The sequence below is a fragment of the Hydra viridissima genome, unplaced genomic scaffold (genome assembly GCF_058129835.1).
Source record: "Hydra viridissima isolate aposymbiotic clone 2 unplaced genomic scaffold, HvirCarnegie_v1 scaffold_3, whole genome shotgun sequence".
Classification (NCBI taxonomy): domain Eukaryota; kingdom Metazoa; phylum Cnidaria; class Hydrozoa; order Anthoathecata; family Hydridae; genus Hydra; species Hydra viridissima.
Genome location: NW_028324302.1, coordinates 8178742 through 8196851, shown reverse-complemented (window position 1 = coordinate 8196851; position 18110 = coordinate 8178742). Strand labels below are relative to the sequence as shown.

General features: G+C 26.8%; 1 protein-coding gene across 2 annotated transcripts in view; it reads right to left on the bottom strand.

Annotated features, from left to right (window-relative positions):
* Positions 1-17887, bottom strand: part of LOC145201976 (RRP12-like protein) — a 29840-nt gene extending 11953 nt beyond the window's left edge. The window contains exons 1-23 of one of the 2 annotated variants that reach the window (XR_016450825.1): positions 17528-17887; positions 16625-16815; positions 12688-12717; positions 11520-11573; positions 11237-11313; positions 10937-11042; positions 9597-9713; positions 9399-9519; positions 9043-9110; positions 8885-8938; positions 8624-8722; positions 7157-7248; positions 6537-6648; positions 6077-6423; positions 5169-5290; positions 3225-3289; positions 2955-3005; positions 2721-2829; positions 1602-2606; positions 835-899; positions 658-751; positions 402-560; positions 137-217 (exon numbers count right to left, since the gene is read on the bottom strand). Coding sequence is in view for 1 of the 2 variants with exons in the window: in XM_090082254.1 (XP_089938380.1) it covers positions 137-217; positions 402-560; positions 658-751; positions 835-899; positions 2458-2606; positions 2721-2829; positions 2955-3005; positions 3225-3289; positions 5169-5290; positions 6077-6423; positions 6537-6648; positions 7157-7248; positions 8624-8722; positions 8885-8938; positions 9043-9110; positions 9399-9519; positions 9597-9713; positions 10937-11042; positions 11237-11313; positions 11520-11573; positions 12688-12717; positions 16625-16815; positions 17528-17654 (2490 nt within the window). In the remaining variant the exon portion in view is untranslated. The remainder of the gene's footprint in view (positions 1-136; positions 218-401; positions 561-657; positions 752-834; positions 900-1601; positions 2607-2720; positions 2830-2954; positions 3006-3224; positions 3290-5168; positions 5291-6076; positions 6424-6536; positions 6649-7156; positions 7249-8623; positions 8723-8884; positions 8939-9042; positions 9111-9398; positions 9520-9596; positions 9714-10936; positions 11043-11236; positions 11314-11519; positions 11574-12687; positions 12718-16624; positions 16816-17527) is intronic. The other variant, XM_090082254.1, reaches the window with a different exon arrangement.
* Between the last annotated feature and the right edge of the window lie 223 nt (positions 17888-18110).

The window sequence follows — 18110 nt, the reverse complement described above, 5'->3', positions numbered from 1 at the left end:
TGTAATATATGCAAATGTTTGTAATATATGCAAATGTTTGTAATATATGTAAATGTTTGTAATATATGCAAAAAGAAAGAACAAATTATAAAATTTTCAGGCTTTAACTTCACAAAAAGAAACCCAACAACTATACCTCAGGAATAACAGATATTAAAAAATCTTTTTGGCTTGAATCTAGTTTCTTAATCAGTAATGAGATGCAACGCAATCGAGGCTACAAAAGAAAAAAAAAAAAAAAAAAAAAAAAAGCAATAGAAATAAAAGTAATAATTTGAATATTATTTATAGAAATATTTATTTCTTAATAAATTATAATTAACTGGATGCTAATTATCAACTACATCAAAAATCACTTTAAATACATATATGAACATAGAAAAACAATTTTAACTATTCACTGCTTTTGATGAGGGTACTGCACTTGAAAGAGAATCAACAAAAATTTTCTTTAAGACTGTAAACTTATTCTTCACTAAGTCTTTTGCAGCTTCTGAATTGCTATCACATAATTCCTCAAGTATGCGATAACTTTTTTTTTGCATACTTTTATCTTTTTCCTAAATTAAAAGATAAGCTTAATTAAATTACTAAGTTCTTTACTTTAGGCGAAGCAAGAACACATCAAGAACAGGGATTATCAAAACAAATTCTCACATTAAGATTAAGTGTGGCAAGAGTAAACAACTCTTTTAGAACTTCTTCATCTGAATATTTAACCATTGCAACAGCTAAATCCATAAGATGATGTCTAAAAAAAAAGAATCAATTTAAAGACACTAAAGTTAAAAAAACATTCAAAAGATGAATTCTAATAACTTATTACTTATTTACTTTTTATTAGCAGAGCTCTCATTGGTCAATTTCTCAATCAACTTTTTTGCAAATGTCTTGATGAGCTGTAACAAATAGAATTAAAACACATTCATTAATTTTTAAGTTTACTACATTATCAAAACTAAAAAAAAAAAAAAAAAAAAAAAAAAGAAAACTAACAGATTATTTTTTATTAACTAAGGAAACAAAAAAAATTTTCAACAAATTGTTTCCATTATAATAGGAGGATGAAACAATCACAATCATTAGGAGGTTACTTATAAGCAATCACAAAGAGCAATCAACAATACTTTATATTTATATTTAGCATGTTAGATTAAATTTATATTTAGATTAAAGTTAATAGCGCCATTTTCCAGGGGTTTACATACACTTGTTCTAAGTTAATTTAAATGGCCACCTAGAAACACAAAAATCTTTCAGATGTCATTTATATGTTTTATTGACACTTCTAAGTTGTCTAGTAACTCAGCATATTTTAAGACCCTTTTACAGAGGAAAAAAAGAAGCAATTAAAATGCAAAGGAAAATTGTTCACCTGAAAGTTCAATAAATAAAGTTTTGTTATAAAACTAAAAGTAAACTATAAAAATATTTGCATAGCTTAATTTATGAAATAAATTTCAAAAAAAATAACACTCAACAATTTTTTTTTACAAATGTTTACAGAAAAAAGTTTTTCAGAACTTTTACAGACAAAAAATGACACATATTTTGAAATAGGCTTTTTATTAGGAAAAAAAAAAAAAGAAAAGGAAGAAAACCTTCAGTCACTGCACCCAAGCTAGCCAGTGCCTTTTTCATCACCAAAGAGACTGCAAAGGAACTTCATTGGATTGTTGCCACCTTCCCTGACCCACAAGAAGTTCTCTTTGTTGGCACACCTTGTCATATAGCAAAGACTGTGCAAACCTGGCTATCTGTGACTATGAATTTTTGGCCTAACACACCTGGCCACCTTCTTTGTTTGAATAAAACCCCTTAAATTTCTCAGTGTTGGCATAGATTGAGGCCAAGGCCTGTGATTGCCAGCATCCTCCATTGGCACCCTAAAGGCTGTTATCACTAGCAATGAGCTAAAATGTCAGAGCTGTTTGCTCAATGTTCCAGCCCAAGATTGAAGCTAAGATCGCATTTAATAAAGGCTACATTGATTAAATATTGCAAAACACTTTTTAGTTTAATTTTTGAAAAAATCTAACTTGGTGGACAATTAAAAAAAAAATCTAGAAAAATTGTTATTTTTTGTGATGCCTTTTAATTAGAAATACATTTAGCATAAGTGATTGTATTATGAAGTGATTTTTATTTCAAGTCATTTTTGTTATATTTTAGCAACTGAATATATTCTGCATCTCTACATCACACCATTTTACTTATTTTTCAACAAAGAATCGAAATAATGAAACAAAAATTACTTTGGAGTTATTTTTGTTTCAATTTTTTGATGACATCTTTGGAGAATTGTATTTTTCTACAAACAACAAACCAACTTATCAAAAAAAATTACGTTAGTTCATTTGTAATTGATAAAAAGTAAATCATGTGTAGAGATGAGGAAATAATTACCATTAAAAAATGGTAATTATTTACTCATTCTTTTAAAAAGCTTAAACTAACATTTTTATCTGTAACAAGGAGAAACATTTTGATTGTTTCCAAAACAGACAGTGAAATGGCCTGGCAATCTTCATTATCAGATGTGTAAAGATTAAACAAGATTGGTAAATAGTTTTTGGAGAAATAACCAACAGATTTCAGATCAGACTCTATAAAAAAAAAGAAAAAAAAACACTTGAAACTTTAAATAAAAATTAAACTTACTTTTCTTTTATATTACTCTCATTTCTTTTATGTGAAAAAATTAGAGCTAAAAAAACTACCATTAACAGTTTTGCTGATGAGAATCCTCAAGGCTTGTAAAACAACTGATCGCAATTCCTTTTGTTCTGTTAGTGCAGTTCCCAAAATCATTGCAATGTTTTTAAATTCCTATAATTATATTATCATAATTATCATAAACTCATAAAGTTTTATATAAATGCTCAAAACTCTTTAAACCTCACTTAACAAATAAAGAAAATCATTAAAAAAAAAGAGAGAACAAAATGACTCACAGAAGATAAATCTGAAGGGTTGTTACAAAATCCAGGTAGCAAAGCCCATATCTAAGCATTTAAAAATTCAAATTACTTTTTCCATGGAAAACAAAGGGAAACAAATATTCTGATAGGTTACATCAAAGAAAGTACCACCCTTTTATAAATACTATTGAATAAATAACAAATTATTAGCAAATGAGAACATAAAGCCATAGCTACTATTTGCAATAATAATAACATTAAAAAGTTAATACCATTTCCAATTTTTTTTGTGAAAAATATCACCTGGGATTGCAGTGTCTCATAAACTTTTGCCTCTAAATCTTGTTTCATTTCTCTACATTTCAAACCTAAAGTTTGAACAAAAATATAAAAGAAACATTGACTTAAGTAAGACTTCAGTAAAATTAAAGTTGTATTCTTTGGTATCTTTTTTTTCATTTTGTAAAAAATGTAAAAACCAAGTCATACTTTTTTATGGCCCTTGTATACTAATCTAAAATTTATTTTAAGATTTAAATAATTCCAACAACTACTGTCATAAAAATTTTCATTTTAATTTGTTTCTGATGTCAAAACTGTTTTGACATCAGAAAAAAATCAAAACTACTGTTTTGACATCAGAAACAAATTAAAATGAAAATTTTCAAGTTGTTTATATAGGGGATTGCTGGCCAGATTTTTTTTACATGAGAGCCATATTCTAATATTTAACATGAACCATAGAGTTGATTTTGAAGTTCAAAAAAAAAAAAAAAGAAAAGAAAAGTGTTGTACTTCATAATATGAAATTTAGATAGGACTTTTATAGAAAAAATATTTTTTTTGTACAGAAAACCAGCTATGAATCAAACAACTGGAACTGGAATAAACTCTGGATACTTAGATCACTTTTTAATATGCCGAAAAAGTCCAACATGTTTGCCAACCATTGCTGGTGTACCGCAACACAAACAAGCTTGTTGATGGATATATTGACTTTTAACTGAATGGTTTCAAGGAGTTCCTTTATATCAATTAAAAAAGTTGTGCCTTTCAGTTCAACTAAATCTAGTAATTTTTCTTTCACAGTTACATCTCATATTAAATATTTAAAAAATGCTACTAATTGACGTTTATCTTAAATCTCTGTTGATTAATCGAGCTAAACTAAATGCTTCACAGTTTTTCAAGTCACAATTCAACATTAATCTAAGATTCTTCTTTCAGTTGAATGTTGAGAAATAAGAATTTGTGAAACTAATCTTTGAGTTTTGAAATATTTTGCTCTACACATTCTCCATCAGTGTAAGGATAATTTACTCTTGCTATGTGCCATGGCACAAAAAAACTTGCTTCTATTGTAATATTTAAGTCTTTGCATAGAGATGAAAAATTTATATGATGATTGTTCTTTTAAGCAATTTTATTTTTTCTATGGTTTTAATTTAATGCATATTCCTTAGAAATTTTTGTTTTGTTTCATATGGGATTTAACATTCCCTATCTTGTTATGAGTTCTGCATTGCAAATTAAACAAATTGGTTTAATTTCTTTTCAATAAATGTATATTTTTCTATCTAATATCCATGATATATTCTTTTCTTATTATCAATTTTACTGTTCTTACTTTGATATTGAAGTGAATTATTGTTATTACTTACTTTATCCATTTTGAAATTTTTGTGATAGAGTAATGATTTAGTAAAGATACTTGTCTAATAACACTATTGAAAAGAGTAGCAGTTATCCCTGATATAATGATTTTCTGATTTAAAGATTCAATGAAGACAAAGATGAAATTATCAGACGTTTGTGAAATAAACAATGATTTGATTATTTGATGATTGCATTTCTGCCATAATTGAATCATGCAATCTGATCTGATTATCTAATCATTGATAATTACAGACGGTCAGGAATTAAATGTTTTTTTGGGAAGCAAGCATGTTAATCTCTGATCATTCCTACCCACATAGAATCAGACAATTACTGATCCTGTGCAATACTGATCATTGTCAATAATTTAGTGATTTGGTGAATATAGAGAATACAAAACTGAAATGAAATTATAAAAAAAGTGAAGTAATTCTCATTTTTTATTTCTTGATAACAAAATTATTTCAATTATTGCAAATGCTCCAAATATAACTATTAGAGAATTAAGCTGCATAATTTTTTTTTTTTAAATCATTGCTACAATATTTCATGTATGCTATACTACAATTAAATTATCTAAAAATTTCTTACCTTTTTGCCTCAGATTTGCAGCCATAGGTAAAAAGTGTGAAATAAAAAATTTTAGTTCACTATTTTGTATATTATCTTTCATTACAGGAAGAAGCCAGGCCCTTGGGAATTCACATACATTGCTATAAAGTGTTAAAAACAATTGTAAAAAATGAAAAAACATACAATAATGCAAATAAGGAAGTAAGCTTTAATAAAAAAAGTATGGTATATAATTGACAAAATATTAGATAGAAATATTATGTTGAAGTAACACCTCTCTTTCCCAGCTATGTTGCCATGGTTAAAGTAATAATTTTGTTTGTTTTGATTTTTGTGCTTGAGTATATGGTATTAATCACAAAGCAAGCTCTACTGTCAGAACCTTGATAGGCTCTTGTAACAAATTATAAAAAAGACTCTAATAAAGATAAATGAATTATTTGATAATTATTTACACAATCTTGCTTTTATCAACTTTATTTGTGAGGATCACCTCTACATCATTGTCACATGAGGAAACATTATGAGGGAACACAATTGATAATTGCAGTTAATTCCATAAAATACGGCAGTGCAGATGAATACTACTACATTGCAGATGAATATAACTAAAGTTGCTTTGTCAGTAACTTAAGTTTATTTTTAAAACTAATAAAATGCAACACTGTCTTGTCATTGGCATAGGACAAAGAGATCAAACTCAAACTGATGAAAGGATTATTTGTTCTCAACTCGAAAGGTACTGCACAAAAGTAATTATTTGCCATAAATTTTAGCAACATTTTGAATGTAATTTAATGGAAAGAGAACAATATTGAAACAAATTCATAAGCGAACTTTAAATATTAGTTTTTTAATTAAGAACCAATGCTATATTTTGATGCCTAACTTGAAAAAAAAAAAAATAATAAAAGTACTTAACTTACTCATTTCGTACTAAGTTCAATGGACGCTCTTCCAAAATTGCTTTAGGTCCCATTCCTTTGAATGCAGCACCAACAGTGTTAACAAGGTCACTTTTGAATAGAAAATCAGGATTATCATGTAAATCGATAAGGCTTGCAACTCCTTTGATCATTACTGAATGACATGTTTTTCCAAATGTTGCATATAAATATTGCAAGGATTGTAATACAATATTCCATACTGGCTGATATTTATAACGTAAACCAGACTCTATAATCTTTACAATTTGTTTAAATGAGGAATTTTCTAGTTTTACATCTTCTAATAGTTCTTCTTGAATTGGTTCCAAACAATTGCGACTTGTTAGCTATATAGATAAGAAAATTAATTTACATGTTGATAGGAAATTTAACAGTGAAAAACATTTTTACTAAAAGGTAATAAATTTAATACTTAAATATGTATAAAAATTATAGTAACCTTCATTACATCTGCAGCAGCCAAAGCAACACTTTTATGTTCAGATGAAAAAAATGATAGGGATGCACCAAAAAACTTTGGTAGAACAGTTAGACACAAACTACTGTTTAGTCTAAACAACATTTTTTATTAAATAGAATTTATTACAAATAATTCTTTTAAGAACAAACAAAAAAATGATTTAAGGACAAAATCATTTAAGCTCTCATAAGAATGAAGATACTTAAAGTGACAGTCAAAATTGCAGAATATTTTAACTGCTAGACTCCTGTTTTTATATCATAGTATATCTAACATTACGACTTTAAAAAAACCCTGGAAAAACACATTTCAGTGTGAAACACTATAATTGTTGATCCTGTTTTCATGATATAGACGAGTGAAAAGCTCTTAAAGTAAAATAATTTGAAATCAATAATCATACTCATATATTTAATCAAATTAGACCATCTGAATAATTTGAAATCATACTAATATATTTAATCAAATTAGACCATCTGAATTCTTAAGATTATTACTGATTATCTAAAAATAATTATTACTGATTATCTAAAAATATTATGTGTTATAGTTTTTATTTACAAAAAGTAAAACCTTAAAAATAATAGATAAATAATTACATTGATAGATTTGAATGTGCGGCTGACTGCATAACTAACCATCCTTCTGAAACATGAACATCATTGACACTTGGTTGAAAGTCATATAAAGCCTGAAACAGTAATAAAGAAAGCAATATAAAATTTAAGTATGTAAGTAATAAATTATTTGATTATGGTAAAAAAAAAGAAGGAAATATCAAAATAAAAAGAAATTTTTAGTTTTAAAAAAAAAATAATTTAAAGTGCTGCTAACTTGAAAAATAAATTTTTTGAAAAAAACCACAAACCAGATATTGATACACAATAAATACAAAAATATAATGAAAAAATAGTCATTAAGATAAGTATTTGGCTACTTTAAAAATTTCTTTTCTCTAATTTATTTACTTCTAAATATTTTCTTTAAAATACATATTAAAAGTTAGAAAATATATTGCATAAATACTCTTTTAATAACTACATCATCTGCAGTCAACAAATTTGATGCAAGAAAGTATTTTGTTTTATCAGGATTTTGTGCTCAGTTTAACATTAAAAAAGAAAAAATGTTTTTGAAAACAAGTGTTTAATATTTTGATTGATTGCCTTTATTTTCTTGAAATGCAGTAGCTGTTTTATAGAACTGACCTATTTTTTCTAGTAACTTCAATCTGGATATTATTCCACTCTCTTTCAACGACAGACATGAAGTCATTTAGGTTGCTAATTATTTTGTCTTGAATTTTTTTAATCCAAACGATTCCACAGGTGTTCAATTGGATTAGGATCTGGGGATTTATCAGCCATTCAAGAACTTCACTGATGTTTTCTGACAACAATTGCTTAACACTTCATGCAGTGTGATTTGGGTTTCTGAATTCTTAAATTAGATTTGCTTAATTCTTCATTTTGTTTTTAAAACTTGCAGTGGTGAATTGCAAAACTAATTTTTGTATAATAATAATTCTACTTATCAGAACACAAAAAATTTAAAATCTTTTCAAGTTGAAAGAAGGTTGAAAAGAAAAAAAATTTTTAATTAAGGTTGGGTCCGTAAACAAAATTTATTTTTATTCCTTTTTTCATAGCCGTAATTTCATGTTGCGTTGCCTGATCTTCATAAACATATCAAATAATTTTTAGATTTGAAAAGAAAAAACATTCTTTCTTTTTTAAATGTTACAAACAGAACTATTTTTATTTATATTATTTAATTTTACAATAAATATTAAGTGACAAAAAAATTTCTGTTACAAATAATAAATTAGGCAAGTATGTGTGTTGCCATGATACTATGACAATATCATTTAAAATTCTAATTTGGACATAAAGCTTTATCTTTTTTAAACATTAACCCAATTTTTATGTTTTAATGCCAATGATAATACAAAAAAAATAATACAAAATGACAAAAGAGCAATAATATAAAATAATAATGTCAACATTTTCAATATGAAACAATTTTTAAAATCAATTCTCTCATTAACTAATTTTAAAATTACTCACATTAATGATTTTACCATTTAATTCTAAAGTCAAGTTATCTTCTGAAGGGTGGCTTTCAAACAGAGAGTGAAGGGTTTGCATGGAATTTGTTTTAACAACCTGATAAAGTTTGTATTAGGTTAAATAAAATAAAATAAATTTTCATAAAGCAATTTTATTGTTAAGTAGATGATGATTAACCTTTCATACAATCAGTAAGGTATTCTCTTTTATATCAAACTAATGTTCATTTAATGAATTGTTTACAAATGAATTTCTTACTAAGTCATTTATAGACATTGTACTTAAAACTGCTTCACATAACATTTTCAAATTCTAAAAAGAATAAAAAAAAAAAAAAAAAAGCACAAAAATAATAACATTTAAAACTTCACATGTTTTAGAAAATTATAAGAACTGAATCTTAACAAATAAATTACTTGAGATGAAAACAATGCCAAACACTGTTTCAGTAAATTCAAAATATGATTTGTTGAGATAGTGGAATCTAAATAGAATTTGTAAATAAAACTAAATTGAAATTTTAAAATTAGACTTTTGACCATTAAATACACATTAAATTTAATTATTGACTAATTCAGTAAATTAAAAGTTTTTTTTAAAAAAACAAAATCTTAAATGACTATTAGGTCTAAATTTTATCAGTTTACTTAAGTTAATGATCTTAGAGCTAACAATAATATAAATATAATAATATAAATATAACAATATAAATATGATAATATAAATATAATAATATAAATTATAAAGCAATAAAATGAAGAGTGAAAAATACCTTGCTGTTTTAAAACTTGAACAAAATATTTAGTTGCTATAGCTGCTGATGGATGATTTTTATTGTTTGCAACTGCAACTTTCAGCAAAGAATTAATATTGAAATGAGCTGCTTTTCTGACCTAAAAAAAAAAAGTAAAAAAATTTTCAACAAAGAAACAATTCATAAATAAAATCATAAAATATTATAACTATTTACCTTTGGTTTACTATGTAATGAAAACGTCAGCAAAGCTTGAAAACATTGTTGTGTTGATGACTCATGCCAAACAGCAGACTCTACTGCACTTAAAAAAGTAGTCATACATTCCAGTAGCTACAAATAAGTGTAAATCAATTTAGGAACTGAAATTTCAAAATTTCAAAAGTGGTATCAAATTTCAAGTCTTTTTTAATAATCAAAATAAAAATTTTGAATAGCCAATCTTGAATTCAGAATATTATGAAAATTTTCCACATAAAAAATACTTAACTAGTAAATTCACACACTTTTAATTCAATAACCTTTTTATAAAGCATCTAGCTCAACCAATAATATATACTGGAAAACTTACAACCACATAAACATAGATCATAGTTTATTATCTAGAGCTACTCTTAATGATACATATTCATTTGGTTTGAACATGTATCATTAAGAGTAAACACTATAATTGTTGATCCTGTTTTCATGATATAGATTAGTGACTTAATTAAGATTTTTTAGATCCACTGTGTTTTAAAATATTTACCTCAAAAGCTTAAAATTATTTAAAGTCCTCTGTTTTGAAAGCAGTAAAATGGTTTTTTCTATCATCCACCACACATAGCAGGAGTATTTTTCAAACTTTTCAACTCCATGGCAACCTTTGCAACCACTTTTTGTGGCTTGTAAATTACATAAAAATAACACTAAAAGATTAAAATAATCTTTAAAAAAAACATGTGAAAAAACCAAGGATTCTAGGAATACCAATCATAGTTTCAGAAGCTTGTAAACAAGGTTTTATGTGAAGTATAAGAAAGCCATGTAATAATAATTGTGTCTTTCCTATAATAATTAACTTCAACAGCATTGTTAAGTTTTACTAGTCCAAGTATGCAAGTAAGTAAGTATGCAAAAAGTTAAGGTTTTCAATGACTGATCAACTCTTATACCTATCAGAATACAAATTATAGATAAAGAAACAGTATAGTTTAATTGCTTATTGTTTTTAAATGGAACTATTTGATCTATTGGAATTAAAAAAAAAATCAGTATCTTCCCTCCTCCCTTCCCTTTTAACAGTTCTTATTTTTTGTAAATCAACTTATTTCACAAGCTGTTTATAAGAAAAAAAAGTATAAAAATAATGAATAGATGATTACATTTAAACATTGTTAAAAATAGCAAACTCACACTTTCAAATGTATAACACTAACTTCAAATACTTGTTTAGCAGGCAAACATATAAAAGAATTAAATAACTCCTAACTACTTTTTAAAAATAATGTAGAAAATTTATACAGTCAAAATATGATTACTGCATTAAATAACAGATACAGTTTAAGAAATCTTACACTGATTAAGAGTGCAGCACGACCATTTTCGTAGTATTTAGCTAGCAATTCCATGAAGAGTTTTGATGATTGTGAGAACTTCATTTTTAGTAATGAGCCTTGCAACCTTTAAAAAATACAAGATCATCATCATCATCATCATCATCATCATCATCATCATCATCATCATCATCATCATCATCATCATCATCATCATCATCATCATCATCATCATCATCATCATCATCATCATCATCATCATCATCATCATCATCATCATCATCATCATCATCATCATCATCGTCATCATCATCATCATACTTTTTTATAACTAAACTCAGAAGATATGTTATCGCTGCTGCAGAATCTTCTCCATCATTTGCTGCTAATGTAGTCATCTAAAGAAATATAACAGAAAATGGGATAGCTATTGTACAAAAGTACCTCATTAGGAGGAAAAAATCTATTTTTTTTTTTTAAATCTCTAATTTTTTCTATGTAAAAAAAATAGAGATGCAGCAGTAATTACTACAGTAGTAGTTGTAATTGCATTTTTATCATTAAAATTAAACTCATAAAATTGTAAACTTCAAAATTTGCTTACAAGAGCACCAAAATATTCTGTTTCAGTTTCAGAGCCTCCTTGACTTCTAATCACCTACATTATAAGAATAAAATAGTAAAATTAAAAAAGTTTTAAATTCATGCAATATGAAAAGTTTAAACACTCATACTATGCTAAAAAGAAAAATATAGAAATGTAAAACCTTTAAATTACTGTCAAGGACAGGTTTAGACGTTCAAATATATTTTTTAAAGATATTATTGTAAGCCTGTTAAAATTAGCAAAAGAACTTAGGGACCAAGCCTAACAATCTGAAGCAAACACCAAACTGATTTCCTTATATTTAAATGATTAACCCTTCACCACTGGTGAGCAGATTTTATTGAAACTAATATACACTTAACCGCAAAATTAACGCAGCACTTATAAATTCTGATTTTCAAAATTATCAAGTATTTCCTGGATTTATCAATTACAAAGATGATAATGTTTGTTTTTATGACTTTTGTAGATTTTATTCCATTTCCCTGATTTAATTATGAAATTATAGTAGCTTTTCATAGGTAGCATGTTTTGCTGTAATTAAACCTCACTTTTAAAAGAAAAGTATGTATTGGTTTTAAATTGTTTTAACAGTAGAAATGATAACTGTCATTTGAGCAACACATCTTTTCGCAATTCAGCATTCTAGACAAAATTCAAGGTGTGAAGAATATTATGCAATTGTTAATTTGAAGGATTAACAAATCGCCAACTTGGTAAAAGATTTGGAGTGTCTCATACAACAGTCAGTAGGGTTCTACAAATGTTTTTAGATACCAATAATCATGCTAGACAACTTGGCCAAGGCAGATCATGAGCTACCGTGGAGGACCAATTTTTAATGCTTCAAACACTGACGTCTGACTTCTCAACAATACATAGCAGATATTTTAGAACCTTTTGTGGTACCTTTTACACCATACCTTGGAGATGGATTCCTTCTTATGACAGATAATGCTAGACCACATACAGCACATATTGTTACTGAATACTTAAAGAATGTTAATATTCAAGTTTTGGAGTCCAGATATGAACCCAATGGAGGCATTGTAAATTAAAAAGAATCTGTCTTAAACCCTTAAGAAAATACTTATTCATTTCTAATCAATTAACTAAAAAATAATTAATAACAATATGACAATAAATATTAAACTATCTTGCTTACCTCAGTTACAGCAGCAAGTATAGCACATTTCTAAACAACAAAATAAAAATAACAACTTTAATAATAACAATATTACAACAACAACATTAATAAGGTCATTTCACATAAACAAAGAAAGTTGAAACTTTAACAACTCCAATAAAATTTACTACCTTATATTTCTTTGTTTAATACTTGGAATGGTAATAAGCTGAAACTTAGCACCTTTGTAGTTTTAAATATGCTGAATTTATTTATTAAATTAGACTTAATTTAAAGCTTTATATAGGTCCTCTACATGATTGCTAAAAAACTCAGGATGTGAGCGTGTTTTTTTAACCATTTCATGGATGACATATGTATTTCCCAAACGAGTTTGCTAAAAATATTTCTCAATTTATTCCTTAGCAAACTTAATGTTATTGTTTTTAACTAAATTTGAGTTTAACTCAAACTTGGCACTCTGAGTTTAACATCATGTAAAATTTGAAGTATTGTATAATTTTTGTATGAAAAATTGAAATATTTGTATGAATAATTGAAAGACATAACAAGATGGTTAGAGTAATGCTAATTCAAATATTTAAATTGTTTTTATATTGAATTTTCAGCATTAAAGTTTTGGGTTAAGATAATTTCTAACCAAACCTTAATCCTGAAATAGAGCAGCTTTAATGGTACTTATCAATGAACAGAAATCGGTTTAAAATAAGCAGGTATTTTATAAATTGAGTAAATGGCAAGTTAATTTACAGGAAGTTTTCATGATTACAAATAATAAATATTTACCACTCTTAGAACTGGGCCTTTACTCACAACTTAAAAAGGATTAATTAATAACAGCAAAAAGCTACAAATCTTCTTAACCCCCACCCCAACCACCATCCTCCACCTCCCAAAAAAATGAAAACATGTTCCTAGATTAATTACGTAAGTATACCCAAATGATCGATGAATCTCAGGTTACCACTACTAGTACTATTGCAAAACAGTTGTTTACCATGCCTGTTTTACTACTGCTTGTTTACTATGAATTTTCTATAAGAGATTGGTGTTTATGATGATCGTGCTAAACCCATTCTGTTTGGGTGTAACAAGATGGACAGCTCATGAAAGAGTCTGTGGAATGATAAGAGTGTGAACCTGAACCTTGTTTACCTGTTGCTCTTGTATCTGGCAACTTGATTGCAGTATTACTGTTTCTTTGAGGTATTTTCCACAACTCTTCCATGAAAATATGGTCCTCTGAAAATATGGTCCTTTGAAGTTAGAATATGGTCCTCTGAAAATATGGTCCTTTGAAGTTAGAATAAACTCCCTTTTTGCATTCAGAAAAGCAGTCTCAACAAGAAGCAGTCAAAAATTTAAGATTTCCATAAGATAGACACTACTCAATTTCCACCCCCTCCCCCCCCCCCCCCCCCACTTATATTTTTTTGATTGATTATGATTATCGTTGGGAATTGTACCGGAATTTTAGATTACCAGTTTTTGGTAAATTTTTATCCTATTACAGGTAATTACTGGTTTTTACTGATATTTTAAAAAACTCTATTATATCAAAAAAATATCTTTTCTGAATGATGATGTATTGCGAGTAGCTTTGTGTTTCTTGTTTACAAAATTTTGAATTAAATGTGTGAAATAAATTAAAGATTAATTTGTTAAATCATTAATTAACGAATAAATAATTACTAAATTTAAACCTTTTATAACATTTATATTTATTTGAAATATGAATTGTATGTTAAAATGTTTTTGACTGAACAATCTTTAATATGTCAACCAAAATGCCCTCAGTTTAGGATGACTTTACCACAAAATATGGTAAAGAATCTGCCATGTGTAATTTATCTAAAAAAAAAGTTGTTAGATGTGCTGGTAGATCAGCTTCTGGGCTTAAAGCTCATTTAAAATCTCAACATGACAATATAAAAAGAAAGATTTGGCTCCTAGAAATTTGGCTCCAGATATTCAGGTTCTTACATCCAAAATCAGATATATTGTAAAAAAATTTAGAAAATTTTATAAAAAGCAATTTTCTTCAAGAAAAAATTCAAGAGAGGTTTGGCAAAAAACTCTCTTTCTTATAGATGTGAAAACAAGATGGAATAGCATGATTATCATGATTAGAAGATTTCTCCAGGTTTTGGATATTGTTCAGGTTTTTTTTAAAGAGATTGGAACAGACTGAGTTTACCATTTTGATGAAATTGAACTTTTGAACAATATAGTTTTGATTCTTGAGCCATTAAAAATATTTGCAGCAGAGAAGCTACTTAAATTACTGCACATGGAGCTTTCCAATTCATTATCAAAAAGTTAGAAAATAATAACTCCTATCTTGCAGGAAGCATGAAAGAAACTGTATTAAAAAGATATAGAGAAAGACAGCAGAGCAATTTACTTGCTTTGTTAATATATTTGAAATTATCTAACTCAGTAGGAAAAACAAATATTCTTCTATCAGTTCTTTCAAAGCCAATGTTGGTTTCAATGTTGGTGAAAAAAGTTGGGGGAAAGAATAAAAAACTTAAAGACTTGACAGTCTTACAATTAATTCCTCCAACATCTGTTGAAAGTGAAAGAGCATTTAGTGCTGCAGGTTGCTTTGCTACAAAGAGAAAGCACGAATGAGTGCTAAATTCCTTGATAGTCTTTGCTTGCTGAAAGGTTATTTTTTTAATATGAATAAATAAACAGATGAAAAAATAAATATCTTTGTTAAAAAATAGTATAATTTAATCTTCTTTTATTTAATTTCTCAGACAGTAAAAACTGGTAAATTTTTACCGGTAAATTACCGATTCCAAAATTGTAATGGAGAATTTTATAGTGATTATGAATATAAAAACATAGGTCTCAAAATCGAAATAAAGTGTTCTAGTCTGATATTGAATGTAGAAAAATATACTAAATTGTAAAATCTTTTAAAATCTTATTTTAACTTATTTTGATCTTACTTTTTATATTGAAATGTATGATTTAAAAGTAAATTTTTAAAGAGATTAATTTTAAATCATAAAAGGAAGCCAACAGTTTTAAATATACATATTTTTACAACTTTTAATCAAAAATTCTAAATCATAATGATAAAAATATGGGTGAGAGAAGTCAAGTAGCACCAGAATATACAAGATAAACCTTGTTTCTGATCTTACAAGGACAGGTTGCAAAAAAGAGCTGTTGAATTCTATTTAAAACACCATTAGGTCAAATTAACTGTCTTCTTGGAAAATTTTAGAAAAAACAAAGTTTGAAATTAACAGCCGTAATGAACATTAAACTGAAGTTAAAAAAAGTCTAAAAGCCCTAAATTTTATTAAGGTATTTTAAAATAGGTTACAGCATAATTTTTTTATTTGAATCAATTTTTACCTATAGACCCTATCCTAGAAATGAAGTTAATTAGATAAAATGATAAAAAATAGCAATTTTTGTTGAAGAAATTGACTCAAACTTTAAATAATCTAACATGCAACTATACCATGATAGTTTATTAGCTGTACCTGTAACCATACCTAAGTTTATGTTTTTATAGCTATACAATTCAAAAGTTAAAAACTACTGTCTAACAACAAGGTCAATTGTTACAGTCTTCATCTATATAAAGCTTGATAAGACCAAAAAAAAAAAAAAACTTTAAATTGTTCTTTAATTTTTCTTAAAATATCATGAATTTTATCCAAACATACATAGCTTTTCTGAAAGAAAAAAAAAAAAAAAAAAAAAAAAAAAAAGACAGCTTTTATTTACTTTTTTCAAAAAAATGTGCCTTACATGTTTAACAATCTAGGGAAAGTTTTTGAAATCAGGTTTTCTTAAAATACACAGGTACCAAACTTCAGCTCATAAGAATTATTTTGGGAACCCAAAAATAGTAAATTATTTTGTTTTCACAAAACAAATTATTTTACAACACAATTACTTTTAGCAAAACCAAATAAATCTGATCAACCTCACGATCCAAAGCATTAGGAGAATGCCACTTCTCCAGCACACCACTGAAAGTGATATTAGAGCAGTCAGTAAGCCCACTTACTGAAAAAGCTGTAGATTTTGTTGATTTAGCAGATTTTTCACTGAGAGCAAGGTCATTAAACTCTTCTAGCTCTTCATTGTGCTTTTCTAATGCTTGCAATGTCAGTCCTATATCAATTTAAATACATGTTTATTAGTTATATGTATTAGTTATATGTTTAGAGTACCATCTAACAACTATTATTTAACATTTAAAGATAAAAGTTTATATAAGCATACTTTAATGGAACTTAAGATAGCTGAGATTTTTTGTTACTGAAGTTTGTTTATTAACTTTATTACTATATAATAATTTTTAATAAATAAATAACTACAGTGGCTAAGTGGCTTTTAAAAAGATATCAATTACTTAATGCCATAATTTAAAAAATGGAAATGAATATTTAGTTTCTTTACTCCTATTATGTCTAATTATTTAATTATTTAATTACATTTTGCAATTCAATTATTTGTTGTTTTTTCCACTAAACTTATTGCTATACTCATCAAAAATATTTCATATACATAATTAGAATAACTTTGTACATAAAATGCCATAGATTGTTTTCAAAATTATGCAATAAAAAAGAAAACTCAATTATTTAAATAATAGGTTTCCTAAATTCCTTCTGTTAGATATCTATTATTCAGTTTAGGTAACTATCTTTTTTTTGACTAAAACAAAGCAGAAAATTATAAAAAAGATGCTTTGAAATATAATTATATTAAATAAAGCTTAATAATGAAACTGATTCAGGATCAATCAAAATAAATATCCACATTGTTTAAGCCCTCAAAACTAATATGGATCCTTAAAGATAAAACAAATAAAGAAACGTACCTTTTTTGGAGGAGTTTCGAGAAAAAACACTTTTCTTAACCTGATCTCTGAATCTTTTATTCTTAGGGTTTTGTACGCACTGATCTCCCTTTTTAAATGTCTTCTTTCCTTTCATTTTTTGTTTCATTTTTTTAATTTTCTACTTGATGTTTAACAAATATTAGTGTTTAGTTCAATAATAGTAAAAATAGCAGCAAAAACTGGTATTTATTATGATGCTATTTTATTGATGTTTCATCATAATAAGATAGTATGTTGCTGAATTGACTGCATCTCTTTAACAGAGCGTTTTACCACGTGCCTGTTGCGATCAGTTGCTTCCTAGCATTATGTGTCTTCGTTCAAACGGGAAAAATGAACGCTTTCGCATATTTAAATTCAGCAGTAAAACAAAAAATTTTTGTTTGACTGTTTTTAATTGTCTATACTTAAAAGTGTTAAATATTTCACCAAATTAGAAGATCTACACCTTTTCAACGGCTGATAAAAGTCGATCATAAAATTTCCCTTTTTTTTTAGCAAGTTTACATCTTAAGTTTATAAAAGCTAATTGCTGACAAGACTACAGGAGAAATCCATAACT